Source organism: Hoplias malabaricus, chromosome 16 (assembly GCF_029633855.1).
Source record: "Hoplias malabaricus isolate fHopMal1 chromosome 16, fHopMal1.hap1, whole genome shotgun sequence".
NCBI classification, from domain to species: domain Eukaryota; kingdom Metazoa; phylum Chordata; class Actinopteri; order Characiformes; family Erythrinidae; genus Hoplias; species Hoplias malabaricus.
The window spans coordinates 31,673,033-31,696,738 of NC_089815.1; the positions used below are offsets into that span (position 1 = coordinate 31,673,033).

The following is a 23,706-nucleotide window of genomic DNA, read 5'->3' on the forward strand; positions in this document are numbered from 1 at the left end:
CAGAGTGAAAACGGCTAAAAACCAGAGCTTCTGCTCCTCGCTCCTCACTGCTGTGCGCTCGGGGTCGGGGTGAACAGCGAGCGGCTCATTATCATTTAAAGGAACAGGTGCTGAAACTGTTCTGAACGGGGCTGTTTACACAGGGGGAGAACACTGCTGTGGGGTATTTTTGGACTCAGGACTATGCAGTTTTAGGATTCTCCGTTGTAATGTTGATTTATTTATGTGCTTGGTGACGTTACACAGCTTGATTCTTTGCGCTGATCCTAACCCTCTGTCTCTCTGTGTGCTGCAGGGCTTCAGGAGGGGAAGCTTAAATGGTCCCCACCCCAGGGCTGTCCATCCAGGGTGTACAAACTGATGCTGCGCTGCTGGGCCACAAGCCCCAAAGACAGGGTGTCCTTCAGCGACGTGGTCACGGCCCTCAGCGAGCTTCCCTCCGAGAGCAAGGTGTGAGAGAGGGAGGAGGAGGAGGAGGAGGAGGACACTGGGTGAGACTGAGGGACACAGACCAAAAACTATGAGAGTCGTAGTCTTGGATTCGGAGAGGATGGAGTCTTTACTCTGTGTCTCTCTCTCACTCGCTCAAGCAAAGGAAATCGGACTTCTTCTGAACAAGAGCTGGATTTTGTAGTTTTTCTTAGTGTCTTTTCTGCCTAGCGACCCGCCGAGGGAGTGGGTGGACTTTGCGAGGATGCTGTTTTGTATCTAGGGACGGGCAAACCCAAAAACGCTGGCGTCTGGAGAAGCGTGGCGTCTGAATTGCGTTTGTAGAAACGATGATCAGGAGAGCTCGGCTCCGTCGGACTGAGCAGGATGCGATGCTGTTTATTCACACAGTGCCGAGGACAATTTGTTAAAGCATTGTTTAAAAACCGTGCACTGATCGTTATTACATTGTTGTATTAAAGAAGGATTGTTCCAGGAACCTCTTAATTTATTTTAAAGGTCCTGTTTTGTTTTTTATCTTATATCACTGTACAGAAAGGTACTGTTTATACTCTTCTGTTTATTGTTAGGTGTTTTTTTATTATTATTATTATTATTATTATTCGGAGTACTCACTAATAAATGAGCAGAATCAAAGAGGGCTGAGAGAGAGGCGAGGGATGAGAACATTTCAATTCAAGTGCCTGTAATATGAAGGAAATGCTGTATTAGTGGATGCTTAATGCTGTATCTTTCAAACGCTTTGTATTTCTTGTTCTTCCAGTTTTATTGTTTTTATACTAGTTTTTCATTTATTGTTACAGTTATAAGCTCATTGATATGTTTTGATGTTAAAAGTCAAGAAAACTGACTCAAAAAAAGAGGAACCAATAGCATATATACTGCTGACGCAATAAAAACTCACTTTTTACAAAACGTACAGTGTCTTCTCTTTATTCCGCTGTACTGTTGTTTTCTGTTAAAGGGAACATCCGCGGTCGGTTAACTGCAGTTCTCTCTGGTTTGTTTACGTTCAGAAGCTCTGCGTATTTTAAGGTGGAATGGTATGTTAGAGGAGAAAAACACGACGTGTGTGTGTGGGGCTGATGTTTAACTTGTCTGTAAGTAATTATTTTGATGAAAATCGTGAACATTACCGTTAAGTGTGATTAAGATGGTGGTCTAATAGAAGACTGCCCCAAAGCAGTGGATTTAAATCAGTCATTGGACCCACTGCTCAACACAGTTTCAGCTCTTTTTACCTCAGAAACACACACTCCCAGCTCATCAGGTGATGGTAAAGTCTTTTGTGAGTTTAAGCACGTGTCCCAGGGCAGAAAAGAGCTGAAACTGCAGAACACTGGGTCTGACTCATTTTTAAAGACAGAAGAGAATTGCGTCACTAGGGGGTGATGTTGTCTGTCCAATGTGTGTAAGAGCTTTTCTACTGAGAATAGAACTGCCTTTCTTTTACCTTTAAGCTATTTATGGGTTTAAAATGTAAAACCAAATGTAAATATATAACACGTAATTATATAATTACAAATATATTCATTTTCCAAGAGAAAGAAAATCTTTAACTTTCAGTGGAAGTGAATGTAAAAATATTTTATTACAAATGATTTTGGAGCACGGTCCATTGATCGTGAACTTTTCACACACTGAAGGACAGCTGCTGTGATGAAATGATGTAGTTAACTGGGGGGGGGGGGGGGGGGGGGGGGTGTTGATTGGACAACAGCAATTTGTGGAATTCAGTGCAACATCTATTCGTCTCAGAAGACGGACCACTGTCCTGTTCTGCTTTATTCCCCTGTCTCCTCCAGTCTTTTCCTTTCTACTGAGGCCCTATTCGTGTCCACTTCATTCTCTCAGTACTGCTCTGTTTTGATATTGCACTGTGCCGCCTTCTGCTTTGCTCTGTTCCACTTACTCTACTCTGTTCGGGTCAGATCCAGTCTATTTTCTCCATTTTGCTTTATTGCCTGTGTTATTTTTCTAAAGATTCCTGTTCATTATTCAGCTCTACAGCATTCTGCTCCCTCAGCTCTTCACTGCTCTACTCCCCTCGCTGTCCTCCATTCCGCTCTTCTCTGTTCTCTCTGTGCAGCTCTATTCCATCTCTGAGGTGGTACCCTAAAGAGAACCTTTAATCAGAGAACATTATTTTTATTGTAGATTTTAAAATTGTGTTTATTTACGCCCCATGTAATCTCCAGTAGTAATATTGTGTTGTTTGGTTTTACACAGCTCTATAATGAAATATTACAAATATTCCCCTCTCCTTCTGGAGTAGAGAATGTAATTATTAGAGAACACAACTCTTCTACTCCTTGTCCAGCTCTAAAGTACTCCCTCTAAAACCTCTGTGCACCTCTGCTCTATGCCCCTCGCTGCCCTCTGTTCTTTCTGAGCAGCTCTACTCTAGTCTCTTCTGCTGCACTGTTCTCCTTGTTCAGTTCTACGTGAATCTAATCATCTCTGCTATGCTCTAATTCCCGCTCTGTCCAGCTCTATGTTGCTCTATTCTCCTCAGCGCTGTATTGCTCTGCTGTGTTCTAATCCTGTGTTCAGCTCTACAGTGAGTGCTCTATTCTGCTGTGCTCTAATCCCCTCTGCTCTTTACTGCTCTACTCATCTCTATTATGCCCTAATCCCCTCTGCTCTCCTCAGCTCTGTACTGCTCTACTCATCTCTGCTGTGCTCTAATCCCTTCTATCCAGCTCTACAGTGCTCTATTCTTCTCAGCTCTTTACTGCTCTACTCGTCTCTATCATGCTCTAATCCCCTCTGTCCAGCTCTACAGTGCTCTATTCTCCTCAGCTCTTTACTGCTCTACTCATCTCTACTATACTCTAATCTCCTCTGCTCTCCTCAACTCTGTACTGCTCTACTCATCTCTGCTGTGCTCTAATCCCTTCTGTGCAGCTCTACAGTACACTATTCTTCTCAGCCCTTACTGCTCTACTCATCTCTGCTGTGCTCTAATCCTTTCTGTGCAGCTCTACAGTGCTCTATTCTTCTCAGCCCTTTACTGCTCTACTCATCTCTGCTGTGCTCTAATCCCTTCTGTGCAGCTCTACAGTGCTCTATTCTTCTCAGCCCTTTACTGCTCTACTCATCTCTGCTGTGCTCTAATCCCTTCTGTGCAGCTCTACAGTGCTCTATTCTTCTCAGCCCTTTACTGCTCTACTCATCTCTGCTGTGCTCTAATCCCTTCTGTGCAGCTCTACAGTGCTCTATTCTTCTCAGCCCTTTACTGCTCTACTCGTCTCTGCTGTGCTCTAATCCCTTCTGTGCAGCTCTACAGTGCTCTATTCTTCTCAGCCCTTTACTGCTCTACTCATCTCTGCTGTGCTCTAATCCCTTCTGTGCAGCTCTACAGTGCTCTATTCTTCTCAGCCCTTTACTGCTCTACTCGTCTCTGCTGTGCTCTAATCCCTTCTGTGCAGCTCTACAGTGCTCTATTCTTCTCAGCCCTTTACTGCTCTACTCGTCTCTATCATGCTCTAATCCCCTCTGTCCAGCTCTACAGTGCTCTATTCTCCTCAGCTCTTTACTGCTCTACTCATCTCTACTATAATCTCCTCTGCTCTCCTCAACTCTGTACTGCTCTACTCATCTCTGCTGTGCTCTAATCCCTTCTATCCAGCTCTACAGTGCTCTATTCTTCTCAGCTCTTTACTGCTCTACTCGTCTCTATCATGCTCTAATCCCCTCTGTCCAGCTCTACAGTGCTCTATTCTCCTCAGCTCTTTACTGCTCTACTCATCTCTACTATAATCTCCTCTGCTCTCCTCAACTCTGTACTGCTCTACTCATCTCTGCTGTGCTCTAATCCCTTCTGTGCAGCTCTACAGTGCACTATTCTTCTCAGCCCTTACTGCTCTACTCATCTCTGCTGTGCAGCTCTACAGTGCACTATTCTTCTCAGCCCTTTACTGCTCTACTCATCTCTGCTGTGCTCTAATCCTTTCTGTGCAGCTCTACAGTGCTCTATTCTTCTCAGCCCTTTACTGCTCTACTCGTCTCTCTGCCGTGCTCTAATCGCCTCTGTCGAGCTCTACGTTGCTCTGCTCTCCTCAGCAGTGCACTGCTCTACTCGTCTCTGCTGTGCTCTAATCCCTTCTGTCCAGCGCTCTTCTGCTCTGTTCCCTTTCCTCCGCTCAGCAGCGCTCTCGGTTTGTGGAGAAGTTTGGATCTGAAGGCGCCTCTCCTCCTCGGGCGGAGGGTCAGTGTCTCCGGCTCATGTCTGCTCGGTCGGGGATGGTTTTCCGCTGCTGCTCTCTGCTGTGGACTAGTAGCGCCCTTCCATCTTTCAGGCTGGGAATGCCGGTGTAAAAAAAGCTGGAATATTCCCCCGTTTCCTCTCGAAGCGCTCGTCCCTTCGCTCCGCGGCCTAAACGGACAAAATGTCGACCAGAACGCCATTGCCCACCGTTAACGAGCGAGACACGGAGAATGTGAGTAACCTTCTATTTAACTCCCTTCTGTTTTCTCATCCCTTCGTGGTTTTTTTCTGCACAACGAGCTCCTTTCAGCCTGCTACACGTACAGTGATGTTTACCGGCAGCTATCCGTAACCAAGACCTGGTCTCCTTATTCCAATTCTCCATTCCACCTTAAATGCCGCAGCCAAGCCGTAACAGTTCATAAGACTCAAGTTGGGCTTATTCCAATTGTCCTTTCCACCTTAAATGGTCCCGCAAAGCTGCCGAGAATAAGGTTTACTGTTGGGCTTCTTTTTTTTGTCTTTGCAAAACTGACCCATTTAAGGTGGAACGGGAATAACGAGCCCAAGTCCAACTAAATCATCACTTTGCTGCCTCCTGTGCTGTACCATTTAAGGTGGAACGGCGAACTGAGACAAGAAGCTCATCATCTAATTCCCCTTTGCTGCACATTTTAAAGTGAAACGGAGAATTAAAACGAGGAATTTATTTTAGTCTCATTCCCCGTTTGCTGAGCCTTTTAAGGTGAAAAGAAGGCACCGATAAAATAAGCTTAACTTCAGTCTCTCGTTTTGCGCCGCTATTTAAGGTGGAACGGAGAACTGAAAAAGCAGGTCAGCTTCAGCTTTATTCTCCTCAGCCAGCTAGGTTAGCTTAGCTAATATCCTGTTATTCTAGAGGTTATTTTGTCCTCTTATTCTGCGGCTACAGCTTGTGTGACATTAGTGTTTTCATAGCAAGCTGTTTGGAAAGATTTTCATTTAGAAATGTTTAGTTTAATACTGATGTATAACTAAAAAAACAAGGTTTTAACCCAGCTAGCTAACCGGTGTCGTAAAGATGGGGATTCAGGTGCATAGCGGTGGGGGGGGGGGTAAACAATGAGAAGCCCATGTAAATTCAGCAAAAAAATAAGGTCTCTTTTTATGTTTGCGTCATTATCTCCATTTCTGCTTTGTGCAGTCGAGTATTATGTTTTCTGTGTAGTTTATCAGACACAATTTAAACAAGTGAAAACATGATATATTTATTTATTGCATGTGGGCTGCCTATTAAAACAAAAAAGACGCACTGTAGAGGCACAGCACATAATGTAGATCAGTGATCTATCACAGTAAAGGGATGTGGTTATTAGAGGAAGCGTGTAGCATCCTCATATTTTCAGGATGAATATCAGTGGTATTAACTGTAATACGCTACGTCCAAATATGTGTGGACTCTGGGTCGTACAAGGTTTCTGCTGAGACACTTCACACCGGGTCACGCCTCTGGCTCATTCTACAGATATTGAATGCACATCCATCACTCCAGGTCTATTTCTCCACAGCGCAGCGCAGTGCAGTGCTCTCTACACCTCTAGCCCTCGCCTGGAGTTGGACACATGCTGACCTTAGACTCCGGTGTGTTCTAGAGCGTCCCGTTTTATTGGTGATATACAAGCTGGGGTATATACACCTTAATATATATGCGTTCATTATTTGAGATGTACACCTTTAGTGTACACTATGTAGCTTATGGCCCCTGTAGCAAACACAAGTAAATAGAGATTGTCCTCTGTATAAGCATTCTTCTGTTGTACATTCCTAGTAATAAAATGGATAATGACCTGTGTGTTAAAGTGTGCACGATGGGAACTCTAATTAGATCATTCGTGTATGGCGTGTAGTTAACGGGTAACACGGGCTGCTCAGTGAGCGTGAGGATGCACGAATCATTAGAGAATTAAATGCACAGATTGTTGTTTGTTTATGGCCGCTGACGCTAATTCAGTGAAGCCTAAACGCCTGTTTAGTGCAGTGACTCTCCGTTCTCCCTGCGCATTGGTCTTTGAGATAAATACCTCATCAGTTGTATACATTGAAACCCGGAGTTGAGTTTGCGGAACCTAAATACTGGCGTCAGATAAAGCTGAAGGCTCCAGTAGTTCAGGATTGCGCAGGCACTCACAGCAGTGGATTTACTAGAGCACACTTCATTGGTACTCAAGTAAAAATATTATTGTTTGGATGAAATAATGACTGTCCAGTCCTGAGTGAATATGCTGTGGTCAGTGAAGCAATCTGAGAACATCCAGCGTCTCTCAGCGCAGAAACTGAAGTGTGTACCATTTCTGTTGTCTTTCTGGATCATTATGGTCTAAAATAAAAAGCTGAAGCTGCACAGTCAGTGGTTTAATCCAATCATAAAGCGACACCGCAACAACAAGACATCACGTTACACACACAACAAAGGAATTAGTGTCTAAGTACGAACGGCTGTAATTGACCTGCCTTAGAAACTAAAGTCTTACAGTTTGAAAATAAGAAACAGTGAATCCATCAAGGTTTTTCTTAAAGGGGATTTATTATTAAATACGTTTTCACTGAAAATGTAAAGAGCACCCAGTCGGCTTTGTGTGGGCGGCCTTTGTCAGAAAACACGGGACGTTGTATTTTTGCTTTTCTTCCTAAATCAAGTGCTGGCTCTTTAGAAATATATTTCGGCCACCCCCTTCTGAGCCTCTCCAATCACAGCGCCAGAGCCACATTCATGTCAGCAGTTACAGGGTTAAACTGTGTAGAACAGCCATGACCAGAGCTAGACGGGAGAAAATTGAGAAAGAAGAAAACTGAGCTAAAACGGCAAAAATGAGAGCTTCAGTGTGCCTCCCTTCTCACTGTTATGCACAGTTTTTTTCCCCGTTTACGGAGACAGGGCTGCATGCAAACACCTGACCATTTTCCAGCGTGCAGACAGATCAGAGCGGTAGGAAATGGTGAGGAGATATTCTCTGAATTTTATTTATAAAAAAGATTATTGGATTAAAACTGTGAGCTTCACTTTGATAGGACACAGAAGTACATTCACATTATCATCCAGACTCTGACAAATATTAGAAATGAGTAACATTTCCTTCAGGAACCGCAGTCCAAATCTCTGGAGGCTCTTTAAATGGTTTTCCAAAGTAGTTTTTCAGTGCAGACAAATCAGTGCTTCCTTCCTTCCCATAAAACCTTGGAGGACTCCAGTGTTTCATCAGACATCACTGTGTCTTTTAACAGAAGGTGCACCACCCAGCTGTTTCCTCACACATACAGGACAGGAGTGATACGCCAGGTGGATTTAGCGATTGTAGAAGCTTTTTAAAGCCTGCTGAGACAATAGAAGTTTCTCTAATTTATTTTACGAGGCCCCAAACTCTTGTCATGATGCAGATCTGCTAACAAGAGCACCGTTTAATTACTGCGAGACCAGGAAACTCTACTCCGGTGAAGTACTGATGCCTCCATGAGAGAAAACTCAGCTTCCAGGCTGTTTCTGATCTTGGCTTAATCACTGTGGCTTGCCAGCTCTCTGAATGTGCTGATTCAACAGAGGAATCAAGACTGTACAAGGAAACCCTGCTATAAATCAGTGAATCTGCAGAAGCCTGCGAACTCTTGAGTGGAAAAGGAGGTTGACTAGAGCTGGACTTGTTTCATACTCTCGCCAAAAGCTGATAGACACCCCTTAGAATCTGTGATATCGAATGTGTTAAAGGCTAAGCAGCAGCTCTATAAAAGTGTCAAATAAACAAACACAGTGGAGTTTGAGTTCCTAACCTGTGTTTATTGAGAGTCAGAAAACATGTTATTTCTTACTAATTGAAGGAATAAGGTTTAAAAGACCGTTGGTCGTCCCCCCCCCCCAGCGGTGTTGGGAAACTCTAAGAGGCGTCTTGCCTGTGACGTAGACGGTGGACAACACTCTAGAAGCTGCACTTAATTTAATGCAAAATGAGGAAAAGGTGTGTTGTTTTTGGCTGCAATCATTCAATGTACAGTGGGACATCTGTGAACAAATGGCCCAAAGATCCCACAATATCCAGAAAATGGACTAAATTTGTCCACTTTAAACGGGCACTTTGGAAAGGACCCTCCGCTCACTCCGTTATCTGTAGCTCATTTCACTGGCGCTTTTCCAACAATATGGGCATGTAAGGACACCAACGAAAGGTGTTCAAGAGCCTCTGTAACATGGAGGAGTTTAATAAAATTGTCAGTTTTAAAGCAAATTAAGCTGCTATTTTCATTTAAATTCATACTTATATCTGTCAGTAACTACAATAATGTGGAATATTCATGGAGCTCCATTAAGTGGTGCTTAGCCTTTAAGGTGCATCCATTGTGGACACATTCACTGCTTATACAAACTGAAATGAGACACTCTGGAGCAGCTGCACATGACCCTAAGGGCACAATGTCTGGTTCCCTCTCACTGTCTGAATACAGGGGTTGATACGTGGTTTGAGAAATTGCCCACATGTGAAAGACGGGTGCAGCCAACAATTCCTAACAATTCCCAGATTTGTGTCTGAATTTTGCTTTATTAGATTAGCACAAAAGATGTAAAGCTAAAAGCTAAATTGCTAACAAACATTTACATTTATTTACACTTATCCAGAGCGACTCTCATAAATGCTTAACACCTGAAGTTAATAGTCATCGTGTGGCAGATAGGTCCTTTCTTCCTGCCCCTGTCAGACTCCATTACAAAGTAGTGGACCACCCTCTTAAAAATCCAAACCTCATTACCCAGCCTCTTTTGTGCAGGTATTTACTGCTCACTGCCTGTATGTAAACTTCTGCAGTTACTTATGAATAAACCAAGCCGTGTAAATGTATGTATTTCTACTTTATATTGATACCAACATATTTCTGTATATTATTAATGCGTCTGAAGCTCATATCTCTCCTCTTTACCGGTGTAAAACTTGAAGGTTTTCCCGTAGTTTATTAATGAAGAATGATCCTGGGTCAGACACTCATGGGGATCATTGATCAGGCGTCCTACACCAGACGTGGTTAAGTTGAAGACATAATGTAAGGGGAAGCCCGCTGTGTTCAGCTCCTGAGGTGGTTTTTGAATGTGTTGAATGCAGTGGCTAAAAATGGATGAGCACAGCGTTCAGCCACACAGGGAGTGTTTATTCTCTTTTATAGCTCTCCGTGAGTCACACTGCGTGCTTTAACACATCCACTGTTCCGCTCAGCCTTAATTAAGAGCCGTGTGTGGTTTGTGTTGGTGAGGTATTTTTTTACAGAGATGACTTTCAGGGTTCGTTAGCAACATTAGCCTCTCAGCTTTTGAATAAGACTAAGATATTGAATAGTAACGGTTTAGAAAATAATTCAGTAACAACCAACATCTCAATATAAAATGTTTCAATAACAAATATATGACATTTAAACACATTTTCAATATTTTAATACACATTATTTACCGCATCTGTCACTGACTGACGGTCATTAGAGGGCGCTGTCTTCACTTCAGCACTCAATTTTAAAGTTAGTTTCAAAATATTAATATTGACAAAGCCAGAGGGTCGTTGTTGGATGGTGATGTCATGGCTCTTGTTTGCTGTTGGATGTTATTCTGTGGATAAAGAGCAGAGTCTGTGGTTCAAATTGATATCGACTGAAATTTAGAAATATATCGTGATATAAATCTTGACCGTATCGTCCAGCCCTGTAGGCATTGTATTTTTGTGGTTTTTATTATGATTTTATTGTTTCTGTTTTGTCTTTTGAGATTTCAGGAAAATAAACTGACACCTGAGTCACGAACCTTTGCTGAAGGACTGTTATATAACATCTGTGGCTCTATGTCTCTTCACCATGTGAAGAAAATCATCTCAGTTCGGTAGTTCTTCACGAGGCTTGACTGGAAACTGGTTGGAGGCACGACCTTCCTTTTGAAGGGATGCTGTATAGAGAGTACACATCGATATGAGGAGAGAGTGTGAACATTTTATTTATTAATTTTACAGAGATTTGACAGGAAAGATTCAGTGCTGCATGATAATTATTTTTATAACAGTACATGGCTCCAGGATAAAGCATCTGCTAAACGACACAGTAACAGTTCACTAAGAGTGGAGCTGAAACAGAGCAGAGCAGAGAGAGAGAGAGAGAGAGAGAAGTGTTCAGTGAAGCTTACCATATCATTGCTTGGGCTTTCATGGGACAACAATTGCATAACAGGAGGAAGGCTGAGAGGCCAGGAGTGCTTTTAAACACAAGAGTCAGTCTCTCTCTCTCTCTCTCTCTCTCTCTCTCTCTCTCTCTCTCTCTCTCTCTCTCTCTCATTCTCTCATTCTCTCTCTCTCTCTCTCTCTCTCTCTCTCTCTCATTCTCTCTCTCTCACTCTTTCTCTCTCTGAGCCCGCACTGGGGGTAGGAGAGGTTGGGATAATGTACCTTTCTGGAATGTCGTGTCCTAGCTCTGTGTTCATTGTCATGTTAACGCTGGAATGGTGGCAGGTCATCCATGTTCAAAAAAAAATTAAAGTAAACAGCTGCGCTCTCTCTCTCTTTCCCTCTCTTTTCCAATGCTGTCTCTTTTCTTGCCCTCTCACTCTGTCTATAAACTTCTATCAGTTTTTTAACTTTCTTTCACTCTCTATATAACTGATTTACTGATTTACGACTGATGTGGTAAATGTTGCTGAGAGGTTCTGGGAGTTGTGTAAATGTTTCTCATTAAGTCTCATAAACTCTCATTAAAGTGAGTGTCACACAACATCTCTGTGAAAAGGGGTCACTGAGCAGTATCTGAGGAGTTTGAATCATCTGACACTGATACCTAGCTGAGTCATCTGGTGCTTTGTGTGCCCAGTGGTCTTTTTTGCTGTCACACAAAACCTGAGATATGTATCCCACTTTATTCCTGATGCTGCAGTGGTGTCCATGGTCCCAAACCCCAGGAGGATGGTGTCCAAGGTCTAGGAGTCCAGCCAAGTCTTTTTGAATTATTTAGGTGCTTGTTCTAGAGAACGTGACTGACCTCTCACTCTCTGAGGCCCTTGGCTTTGTTGCGTTTGTGTGGCACCATTACTGAAGCCAAATCCGTGCCTGGTGTGGGTAGTCTTTCTTCAAAGGGCTGCATTCCTTCCCTCATGCGTTGCTTACCATGAATGACTCCCAGGGTTTTGTACACAGGGCACTGCTTGCACTCAGATGTTAAAAATAACTTATAAAGGCCTTGAAAGTCCTTGAAAGTGAGCCAAAATGTCACGTTTGAAACTTAATAAAATGATTAGATTTTTCTGAAAGCACAAAGTCTCAGTCAAAATGTATCAAGTGTCAACTGGTAAGTTTTAAAGTGTTGTTTTTTTACTGTATAATAATATTTTTTGTCATTTTGTCATTTTTATATTGTAACTGTTGTGGTATTTGTCATATTCATCAAAATAAACAAAAATGTAATAATGAAATTGTCACGCGAGAAGAATTTGTTGTTGAACAAAAACACTGCAAAAGCACACGTTAATCAAAGTAAACGTAGCATTTTGATTTATAAATTTACATAACATTTAGATTTTTCTCACCATTTGCTACCTCTCCAGTCAGTTTGCATGCTGGAAAAAGCTCCGGTGTTTGTTCACAGCCCTAGCTCATTTAATGGGGAAATAAATGAAGGGTCTTGGTTCAAACCGGCTCAAGAGTTCTCTTCCCCCTTTGCCGCTCAGGTGTGATCGAGAGACAGAGTTTGGCTTGTGGAGAGACCTCTGAACATTGAAAAGACATCAAGATATTGCTCTATTTCTACTCCATCAGTGGGTAACATTGACTTATTTGTGCTTAAGGTCCAGTTTCAGGAGAGCTATAACTGCATGAAGCTGGAGTTACAAAGATCTGTGGTAATTCAGTCAGTGAAAAAACGTACAGACAGTTCGACTTCGACTATGGCCATTTTCATCACTACACAGCAGTTACCGCCACATTACAGAAGAGCAGTGGAATGTTTGAAATACAATTATGCGTCGCAGAAAATAAATGATTTAAAACCTTTTTGTACACCTACTAAAATTAGGCAGTTCTTTATAGTGATGGTGTTAAGCTGCTCTGCCCGGCCCCAGTGGCCTGTAACTAACCCACAGCCTTCAGGAGCAGAGCCTGTGTATCGACTGAGGCGGGTGGATGGCCTTTTTATTGGGTTATATCTCTCGGCCTGTGGTATGCTATAGATGCACGGGGGGGGGGTTTGGGAACAGAGAGGCAGAGAGAGACACCACAAAATCCTTTCCTACAGACCAATGGGAGAGTGATTTTCAGTGCAGTCTCGATTTCCCGGAAATGTAATGAAATTTTGTATGTGTTGGATTTCCTCATATTTCCAGAATAATAACTCTACAGGAGATGGAAACTTTCAGAATGTTCTCAACATTGACAGTACGTGTTGTAATTCTTATTCTGGCCTGAGATGCCAGAGACAGGATTGAGGGGGTTCACTAAAGCCTTGCCACTGGGTTGCACTGCCTCCCCGGTGAGATAAGAAGCCAGAGCTTCGACCCAGGAGACAAAGCTTGAAGCCAAGCCCTGAGCCTCATGGATTGAGGCAGGGCTGGTGCCACATGGCTCTCCTCGCTCGGTTCTGCCCTGAGTACCTGGCAAGAGCTCTGTGAGAAATACCTGACCAAGGTGTGCTGATGAATTAAAAAAGAAGAAGTTTTCAAAACACCACAAGGTTTCAGCACCTGTTCCTTTAAATGATAATGAGCCGCTCGCTGTTCACCCCGACCCCGAGCGCACAGCAGTGAGGAGCGAGGAGCAGAAGCTCTGGTTTTTAGCCGTTTTCACTCTGTTCTCTTTCTTCTCCGTTTTTACTCAGTGCTCTTATTTCTCCGCGCTCGTTGTGTCTGTTTTGCTGAGTTTAACCTCATCTTTGCGCTCTCACATAAACACGGGTCCAGCGCTGTGATTGGATAGACTCAGACGAGGGGGCGGTGCGATTAGAAAGTCTCTGCACTTGACGTCAGAAGCGGGGTCTTGTTTCACAGTGTGTGGGTTGGTGGGCTCTAAATCTAAAATTCACGTGTGTACTCACTCATCAAGAGTTTTTATTTTTTTATATGTCCCCTTTAATCAACATTGATGCTTTACCCAAGCGAGCTGTGAAAGAAATGCCTTCCTCATTTTGCTTCATTCAAAACAAAGGAATGTTTGCGAACCCAAAATTGAGAATGAAATCAAATTGTGGGCTCAGTGTGTTGTTCAGTACTTTTTTTTTCTTCCTCACTTGAAGCTGCCTTTGAAAATAACGACTTAACGTCTGAAGAGAAAAGGTTGACTGGGCTGTGGCACCATGAGTGAGTGGGGTTTGCTGGAGGACCATTGTTGTGAGAATCCTCGGTTGCTAAGGCTTAAGGGGCCAATCGAAGCAGGAAGGCAGCTAGAGCAGAAAAGTAGAGAACACATCATCCTGGACAACAGGAACATGCTTAAAGTAGTGTGTGAATAGATATTCAGGCCAAAATTGCATGGAGAATACAGTAGTTCTTGGTAAATTCTGTGAACCCTAGATATATCGCGATTACTATTTGTTCACAGGGGACTTTGGTGTTTGTGGTTTGACATGCAGCCTTGTACGCCACATCCACAGACCAATTAGCTGCTTCATTCGATCGGTCGTAGAACAGGGAAGACAAAATATACCGAGGAGTGATAAACCAGGGGAATATTTCACATGGCACTTAGCTTCAGTTGTGGATTTTCCTCGGCTCTCTTCCTATTGGACACGTTTGGTTTTAGACTTGTATCCGGCTAAACGGGGAAATCCGGCTTTGTAGAATCTCTACACAAAGAGAGATTCCTAACTGCGACACTTACTTTGACCAAAATCATCATTAAAATATTTGCAGAAGGTCAGTGTGCACCCAAGCACTTCTTACTGACTGCCCCTGGGGGGGTCAGAAGTCATATTTTTGTGCGGTTCACCAACCTCTTCCCTCTGTATCTTCCAGCACACGTCAGTGGATGGCTACCCCGACCCCCCGGCACCCCCGGCGAAATCGGCCAGTCGACAGAGTCTCCCGCGGTGTCGAAACTCTGTGGCGTCTATCACAGACGAACAGCCGCACATCGGCAACTACAAGTTAATGAAAACCATCGGCAAGGGCAACTTCGCCAAAGTCAAACTGGCGCGACATGTTTTAACGGGACGTGAGGTAACGTATACGCACCGCTTTTTTGTTTCTTCTGCATCAGGTCCTAATATTGATATTTAGACTTTTGTCAGCGTAAAAACCTGGTGCCACAGTGAGTGTGAGCAGCTTGAGATATTTCTGTGACTTTTAAAAGGAAATAATAAAAGCAGGCACTAACCTAGAGCTCCAAGCACAATCCATTATTGATGCTGTGCTACGTCAGAGTAGTCGTCCACAGAAGAGCTGGGGAAATCTGTGTTATGTAAACCGTGAGGCGTTATGTCCATACGCCTGGATGGCTGATGACATCTAAGCCCTGAAGCCTTTAGATCTTGCTGTACACTTCTGTCACACACACTCTCTCACACACACTGCTGTTATTAGCAAAGCCAGCGAAAGAGAAGACAAACTGCCTTAAAGTGACTCTGAAACTGCAGTAGAGGGCCAAAGGTTTGTAGAAACCTCATCTCACATTTCTTCTGAAATGAAGGGCATTGATTAGGAGTGTGTCCCACTTTGTTCTGCAGTGACGTCTTCTACTCTTCTGAGAAGGGTTTACTATAGATCTTAGAACATTTCAGTGAGGATTTGATGGAATACAGCTACAAGATATTTATCAAGTGCAGGAAGCCAAGTTGAACAATTAGTTCTGGATCTCAGTCTCAACTGGATGAAGATCTGTTCCAGAAAACACAGTCCTACTTCTGCACAGGCCAATGTTGGGGGTCTTTATACCCCTCTAGCCCAGACATGGCATTGGACATGAACATGATGACTTTAGGCTCATGTGTAGCTCCTCCAGAGGGATGCATGCAATTGGTAATGCTTTTCCATGGAGATTATACCGTGATATGTAGCTTAATGTGTATATATGTGCACAACTGAACGTGTGTGTGTCCACATTGGGTTCAACTTTAAAGTGGAGTAGATCACTGATTAGAAGAGTTGTCTACAAATATTCAGACATACAGTGTACAGTGGTGAGTCTGTAGTCCTTACTGAACTCTGCTAATGGACTCTGCTCTGTTTTTCAGGTTGCTGTGAAGATTATTGATAAGACGCAGCTGAACCCCACGAGTTTACAGAAGGTGAGCCATTTAGTGCGAGTACTTCACAGGAGTAGTTTATTTTAAATGCGTTAAAGGGGACAAATTATAATTCCTTTCACAAGTAAACACAGTTCTGGGTCTTAAGGAAACCTAACCCCCCAAGCCCCACAGCAGTGTTCTCCCCCTGTGTAAACAGCCCCTGTTCAGAACGCCCGCTTTCAGCACCTGTTCCTTTAAATGATAATGAGCCGCTCGCTGTTCACCCCGACCCCGAGCGCACAGCAGTGAGGAGCGAGGAGCAGAAGCTCTGGTTTTTAGCCGTTTTCACTCTGTTCTCTTTCTTCTTCGTTCTCGTTTTCTCTTATTTCTCTGCACTTGTCTGTTTTCTTTATATTATGTCTTGTGTAAACATCTTTTATTTTCCCTGTATCTAAGGTAAGATGGCATTTTTGAATCATGTATACATGAAAATAAATAGACAGGGGTTATGATTTTTTTGAGGGGCTTTTGAAACATGTCTGTTTCTGTATTCAGCATCAAGCCGGAGTGTCCTGAGCTGATGTTCCTGTGTGTGTGTGTGTGTGTGTGTGTGTGTGTGTGTGTGTGTGTGTTTGATTAAACTCCTGTACTCTTATCTGCAGAGCTGATTAGTCCTCTGTCTGTCTTCTAGTAAAACTCAGCTCTGTGAATCAGGTTATTTATGAAGGAGAGGGATGTAAGAAGCCGACCCAGTCGTGCATTATCTGCTAAATTAATTCCAATCAAATACTTATCAGCTTTTATTTCATACAAACCCTTTAGAGCATTTTCTAATTAGAATTTTACACATCATCTCTGTCCAAAACCGGCAGCATAAATCCTACAGAGGTGAATTCAGAAGTTACCAACATAATGTTCTATTTACGACAATGAGATTCAGGCCCAAATTTGTAAATAAGGTCCTTGCTCAAATCCACAGTTCTGTGTCGGTTCTGATACAGTGTCCTTCCGGGTTTCTGAAATCCAGACAGGCTTCGTTCTCTCTGACCTCTCTGTAGTTGTTTACTGTGTTACATGTACTGATGTCATTATGTTGCCTATCGATTGTTGTGTGTGACTCTAGTCTTTATCAAAGCTGATCAATAGCAGCCAACGCCGGATTACGATGGTTACGCTGCTGAGGTCAGCTCCCGGGCAAGGTCCTGAACTTCTTATCGAGCAGCTCTTCTGTCCTTTGACTCTTTGCTTTTGTCCCAGGGTCACGTCCAGAGACAGACGCAGTGGGTCATAAACCTGGCCTTTGTTTAAAACTGGAATGGTCGTTTCTTCTCTCAGCTGTTGTTTGGAAAACTGGAAAAATTCCCAAAAATAGCTATTGATAACATGGCCATAGATGATTGATCCCCCCCCCCACACTTTTTTTTTTGCATCATTTTTCATGCGCACCTATTTTTCTTGATCCAACTGTCCTTCGCGCAGGAGAGAAAATGGTTCTGGGTCTGTCTTTTGTGATGGATATTATGATGGATATGTGATGTGTGTGTGTGTGTGTGTGTGTGTGCGCGCGCGCGCTACAGTGATCGTCCATGCCTCATTCTCTGACAGGAAGATTAATGACCAGCTTGTGGTCACACACACACACACACACACACACACACACGAGCAGTCAGGGTCTTTGGGCCTTGCGCCGCTACTTCGTATCGTATCATAACAAAGGGGAAATCCACTGGATTTTCAAAATGGCTGCAGACTGCCGTGGTCGGTATGGAAAAGGGTCACTGAAAGTGGTTTGGTGTGAAATGGTACGTGTTAATGGTAAGATACTCCTTCTTAACAGCTGTGGTGATGGAAACCAGGTGTCTTCAGGTCTACAGCACAGACACAGCCTTTTATTCACTCTCCACGCCCAGCTGTGAGCTCCACCCGTCTCCAGAGTTTAATCTGGAAAGAAGATGAAGGTGAAATCTTGGGAAATTAGATTAGAACAAAGATTAGATTTGAATCTTTGGAAATGAATTATGACGTTCCCCGCATTCATCGCTCCACTTTTTTAGGTTTAAAAGTAGGTAAGATTTGGCAGAGTGTGAGATGCTGTTGCAGCACTGCTCTGAAATCAAGAGGAAGGTGAGGGTCTAGTTTCCTACCTTTCTTCAAGTTACATAGTGCATTTTCTGCGGTGCTGACATGAATTATGAACGGTAGAGGCTCTATTCTCCGTATTACAGCTCTGTGGAGCTTCATGCTGATTGTGAAGATGTAATTGTAAGGTAAAATACTACTTAGTGTTACTTTAAATACATTTAAGTCTAACACCTTTTGAAGGCCTTGTGAGGTGAGATGTGAATTGTGCCAGCGGTTTTCTCTGGTATGATGTATTTCGCAGTACACAGCTCTGAGTGGTAGAGAAGGGGGCTTGGGACAGGAAGGATGCAGGGTCGATGCGCTGGACTAGCAGGAAAAATGGAAAATGTTCTGGTCCTGGACCGTCACGGCTGAGGTGCCTTTAACCAGTGTATCTAACCTCCAATTGCTCCCTGGGCGCTGGGCCACTGGGGGGTGTGTGTGTGTGTGTGTGTGTGTGTGTGTGTGTGTGTGTGTGTGTGTGTGTGTGTGTGTTCACTGCTACAAATAGGTTAAATACCAGTTTCCCCAATGTGATTCATAAAGCATTTTGTTCTTCTTCTACTCTTTCTTCTTTTTCTGCTGCTACTTTTTTGCTTTTCATCTTCTCCTTCTTCTTCTGCTTGATTTTCTGTGTCTGCTTCGTCTGCTTTAGCTTTTTTCTTTGGTGTTTCTACAACTTCTTCATCTTCTGCGTTTGCTTTTCTTCTGCTTCTGTTCTTCTTTTTCTGCTTCTTCTACTTTTGATTTTCTTCTGCTTCTTTTTTCTGCTCCTTCTTTCTTCTGCACTTTTTTTTGTTTTTCTGCTTCTTCTGCATTTGCTTCTGCTTGATTTTCTGCTTCAGATTCTGCTTTTCTTCTTCTTCTTCTTCCTTCTCCAGGAATGTAGGAAGTATAATTGATATTTCTTACCCTTCATTCACCAAAGATCGATAGTGGCCACAGAAGCGAGACTTTAATCACGGTGTTATTGGGGCTCTGTTGTGGGAAATTGCTGGAGTGTCACTCAGCACATGGTTATCTTACTGTACTCTTTGTTGTGGGAGACTCTGGAAGCAATTAATCGGTTTGGCCTGACCTCCATGTGTTAGAGAACGTTTTTCTCCGTCTGCGTCATTGTCCTGTTTTGAAGTGCCTCTGTGGTCAACATCTGTGTGTACTGTATACTATAATTGTGAGTGATTTAAAAAGCTAAACAGACACATTTCAAGTGCTGTGGTTAAGTCTGTATGAGGCAAACACTCACAAACATGAGAATAGGACCCCAGTGAAGACCATAAATACACACTTTATAACCTCGGGGTGGATGATGAGGTTTGATTTTGAAAATGTGGCTCTAATAATAGGCTCTGATTTACTGCAGCTGATGTGCCACTCAGAGGTAAATGAGTTCTGTTCTTTTCTGTTGTTCTGAGCTTTACTTTTCTCTCCCGTTGTGTCCGAGTAAGGAGAATGGTTCTCAGGGAAAAAAGAGCACAGTCCTGTCGACAGCTGGAGATCAGAGGTGGGAGAAATCTCAGTGTGACTTCCAGCAGAGTCTCCTCCATCCTTTATTAGAGTAGATGTTCAAACCGTGATGTTCGTAGTTGGTTGACCAAGACTCATTTGGAGTCCAGTGTTTTTGTCTTATTTTTGACACCGAATCTCAAGGCTGTTGTAGCTTTAACGTAAAGAAAGTCTGTTATTAACTCTGTGTGTCACGGGGGAGCCACTGCTCTTGCAGATCCAGCCCCCCGTGTCCTGAGGCAGTGGTTCTCAAAGTGATGGGCATGGCACTATTGCAGAGGGGGGCGCAGCAAGGCAAACGAATGGGATATTTAATGAATGTCAGTATTAATGACTCCACTATAAATGTGATTTGTCTTTTTGTTCACCAACAAGTAGCAGTAAGTGCAATGTTTAAAATCAATTCCAGTGTAGTGTGGAAGCAAAAGATTTCTGTGGGTGGTCTAGATAATATTTCCATCTAAAAAACAAAGGGAACAGCAGAAAATGTTTGGGAACCACTGTCCTGAGGAATTCTGAAACTCTGGGGAGGGGGGGACTCCTCTGGCGTTTGGAAACTCAAACCTTGTGGAGCAGGGTGGCCTTGCCCTTAAGCGAGGGGATGCCTTGCACTCTATAAAACCTGAATGCGCCAGAAACCACCAACAACTTGCCCGAGGTGGTTGGCCAGCCGAGTTCCTCTATTGGTAGCGCATTAGTCTTTGATGCAGTTTTGATGATGGTTGTTTCTCAAGTTGATGGTTGTCTCTTGGGTTCTGTAACGTTCAAGGTGCTCCCTCGCTTAAGGGCAAGGCCACCCTGCTCCATCAGGTTGGAGTCCCTTTACTTTTTAAGTTATTTCTTGAGTTCCTCGGGGGTTGGAGAGCTGGATTTGACATGGTGTGTGTGGATATCAAATATTTAAAATGTACAGACCCATGTTATAAGGCTGGGCAATGGATAGAAAATTAATCAAAATCGACGTTCAGAACTTCTAAAAGACTTTTCTACATCGATTATATACATTTTAAACTTTTTAAAAAGTGTTTTATTCTGTTATGTCCCCAGTGTGTGTTCATGTACTGTCATTAAAAGCACACTACCACGCAGTAGTCACATGATTCTGCCCCTATCTGCTACATGGAAGTAACACGGAGGAGAACCTAAACACCGAGGCCGACCGAGCGACTCGAGCACGTCGTACCAAAGAAAAAACAGCGTCTATGGTTTGGACGTGCTGTGTTTTGACTTTAATTAAGAAGACACTGAACAAAAAGACGTCAAATGTAAACACTGAGGGAAAAAAATGTCAGCGACCAAAGCACAATCACACACCAAATATAAACAGAGCTCAGAAAACCAGAGAGAAACAAGCTCCCAGTGACATTAGAGAAACATCCCAGCTTTAACCCTGGAGCGCACTGGAGTCACTGAATTATTGGGGTCAAAAATATGTTCATTAATCGTTCATTAATCGTAATCGTGGTAAAATTGTGATATTGATTTGCGCTCACATCGCCCAGCACTGCCATGTTTCATTGTAGAAATCAGTTCTTGTACTTCCTGTTAATGAAGACATCTTAATTTACCCAAGAGGGTTTTCATTTGGGGAATAACTATCAGAGTGCTTTATAAAGTAGTTTTATGTCCTAAAAGATTTAATTGTGTTTTGGTGGCTCTCTCCAAAGCTGCGTTCCCACGTAAAGATGTTTGTATGTTCCCCAGCTCCGAAAAATGCAGAAAATCTGAAGAGGTGCATCTGAAAACAAAGTGTTTCTACGACAGCATTGTTGTGTGATAAATTGATGTGTCAGAGAGTATTGTTGGATTTTTGTGGCGTGTGGTTGATGGAGTTGGAACGAAAACACCCACTTCTTTTTTCCTCTGGATCTCTCTCTCTCTCTCTCTCTCTCTCTCTCTCTCTCTCTCTCTCTCTGGGTTTGTGATGTATTCACTCTGAGGTAGATGCAGTCAGAATGATGTTAAAAGAGGACATATTCCCCCTCTTTTCTGCAGTGGAACACAGCTCTGTTTCTTAATGAAATGTCTGTGACCCGCTTTGGTCCAAACCCCACGAGCCCCACAGCAGTGTTCTCCCCCTGTGTAAACAGCCCCTGTTCAGAACGCCCGCTTTCAGCACCTGTTCCTTTAAATGATAATGAGCCGCTCGCTGTTCACCCCGACCCCGAGCGCACAGCAGTGAGGAGCGAGGAGCAGAAGCTCTGGTTTTTAGTCGTTTTCACTCTGTTCTCTTTCTTCTCCGTTTTTACTCAGTGCTCTTATTTCTCCGCGCTCGTTGTGTCTGTTTCGCTGAGTTTAACCTCAGTCTCTGAAGACCTTATGTCTCTGAGCTCTCACATAAACGCTATGTTTTCTGACTTCAGCAGCAAACAGTAAATTGACTGTGGTCTTGTTTCAGTGTGTGGTTTGGTGGGTTCCAGATCTCCCCCCGTCCCCTAAATGCACAGAACATAGGATTTAAAAAAAAACTGGCCCTCACATCCCATGGTGCATTTCTGTAGCTGTTTTTACTTTGTGCTCTTTTTAAAATAGTTTTGCTTTTCTCCACAGCTTTTTCGAGAAGTACGAATTATGAAGATTTTGAATCACCCTAATATAGGTAAGACTGCTACCTTGTGGATGGAGAACCTGTGTGTGTGTGTGTGTGTGTGTGTGTGTGTGTCAGAGAGAGAGAGAGACAGAGTGAGTGAGTTACCCTCAGCCCAGCAAGAGGCCACTGAAGAACCCCAATGAAGCCGATCAGAACCTCAGTCTAATGGACCTATAAACCCAGACCTTGTAAATGATTTCTCTCTCTCTCTCTTTGCTCTTTGTCTTTCTCATAACTTTTAAAGACCTCTTTTTCTCATTTCCTTCTATCCCCTCTTTTCTTATAATCTTTCCCTCCTCTGATTAATGCCCGACTCTGGAGGAATGGGGGTTGTTGTCCTACTCTCTTCATCCTCTCCTCCTTTTTTTTCGTCTTTCTCACTACCTCCACCTCTTTCTGCACCTCGTACTCACAGCTCACTTTCTCTCATGACTCTGCATTTTTTATCTCCTTTTCTCTCTCTCTCTTTCACTCTGTCTCTCACTCCCTCTCTTTCTCTCTCTCACTCTTTCTCTCTCTCTCACTATCACTCTTTCACTTTCTCTCTCTCTTTTTTCACTCTTTCTGTCTCTCACTATCACTCTCACTCACTCTCTGTCTCTGTCTTTCTCTCTCACTATCACTCTCAGTCTTTTTATTCTCCTCTCTCTCTCTCTGTAATCTATGTTCTCATTAGATTTGTACAGGACTCTGTATGCTCCATATTATGGGATGTCTGTGCTTTTGATGGACGCTCTGCTTTGCCTCTTTTTCTCAAATGTCACATGAATCTGCCTCGCTCTGACCTCTCTATCGATTGGGATGACTGGCCTTTTTTTCTGCGGTGCAACAGCTGACACCTGAGTATTATAATATTATATTAATATTATATTAAAACCTTTCAACCAGTTTCTAGATATTCTGCCTTGTTTTATAAGTTGTTCTCTGGAGATAATCTTATTCATGGTTATGGTGTGTGTGTGTGTGTGTGTGTGTGTGTGTGTGTGTGTGTGTGTGTGTGTGTGTGTGTGTGTGTGTGTGTGTGTACGTGTGTGTGTGTGTGTGTGTGTGAGATGCCCTGTGTCCTTGAGGTGAAAAATCTAACATAAAAATTAATTTTAAAAAGAATAAAGATACCTCTTCATAGTTCAGTGCTGTTTTGTATTTCCCCAAAATGACTCCTCACAAGGTGTTTGTTTAAACTGATGATTGACTGACGCAGTGAGCAGTGCCCCTCCCTAGTGTCCGGTGTGCACCCCTCCGGCCCGTGTCCCTGTGTCTGTGTGATATGGAGCTGGGGTCTGGATTAATCAGGATAAAAGCTGTGATTAAACACCGCTGCCTTCTCCTCTCACCCTTTTAAAGCTGGTAACACGCTCAGAGACGTCAGCTGTTTTGGTTCATGGATATCCCCCCCCCCCCCCCATTTAAAATGGCTTTATTAATTCAGTCCCAAACACAGAGGCAGAGCTCCTGACTGGATTTAGTCTCACTTCCTGAATCTGCCCCTTTAAATAAACTCTCCGTAAGTGTCTGAAGTCAGTATTTCACTGCTGTTCTGTTCATTCTCATCTCTCTCTGTCCTCTTTTCTTTTGTTAGGAAGAGAAACACATCCCAGAGGCCCTTCAGAGCTCAGTCACCCTTGTGTGTGTGTGT

General features: G+C 43.3%; 2 protein-coding genes across 3 annotated transcripts in view; both read left to right on the top strand.

Moving 5' to 3' along the window:
- ptk7a (protein tyrosine kinase 7a) overlaps positions 1 to 1,348 on the top strand; it is a 34,628-nt gene extending 33,280 nt beyond the window's left edge. Inside the window, exon 20 of the mRNA XM_066648190.1 lies at positions 296 to 1,348. Coding sequence (XP_066504287.1) covers positions 296 to 456 — 161 coding nt within the window. The 3' untranslated portion in view covers positions 457 to 1,348. The remainder of the gene's footprint in view (positions 1 to 295) is intronic.
- Positions 1,349 to 4,419: 3,071 nt separating this feature from the next.
- mark1 (MAP/microtubule affinity-regulating kinase 1) overlaps positions 4,420 to 23,706 on the top strand; it is a 33,731-nt gene continuing 14,444 nt past the window's right edge. For both annotated transcript variants that reach the window (XM_066647288.1, XM_066647289.1), the window contains exons 1-4: positions 4,420 to 4,892; positions 14,643 to 14,846; positions 15,860 to 15,913; positions 22,031 to 22,079. In XM_066647288.1, the coding sequence (XP_066503385.1) occupies positions 4,842 to 4,892; positions 14,643 to 14,846; positions 15,860 to 15,913; positions 22,031 to 22,079 (358 nt within the window). In that variant the 5' untranslated portion in view covers positions 4,420 to 4,841. The remainder of the gene's footprint in view (positions 4,893 to 14,642; positions 14,847 to 15,859; positions 15,914 to 22,030; positions 22,080 to 23,706) is intronic.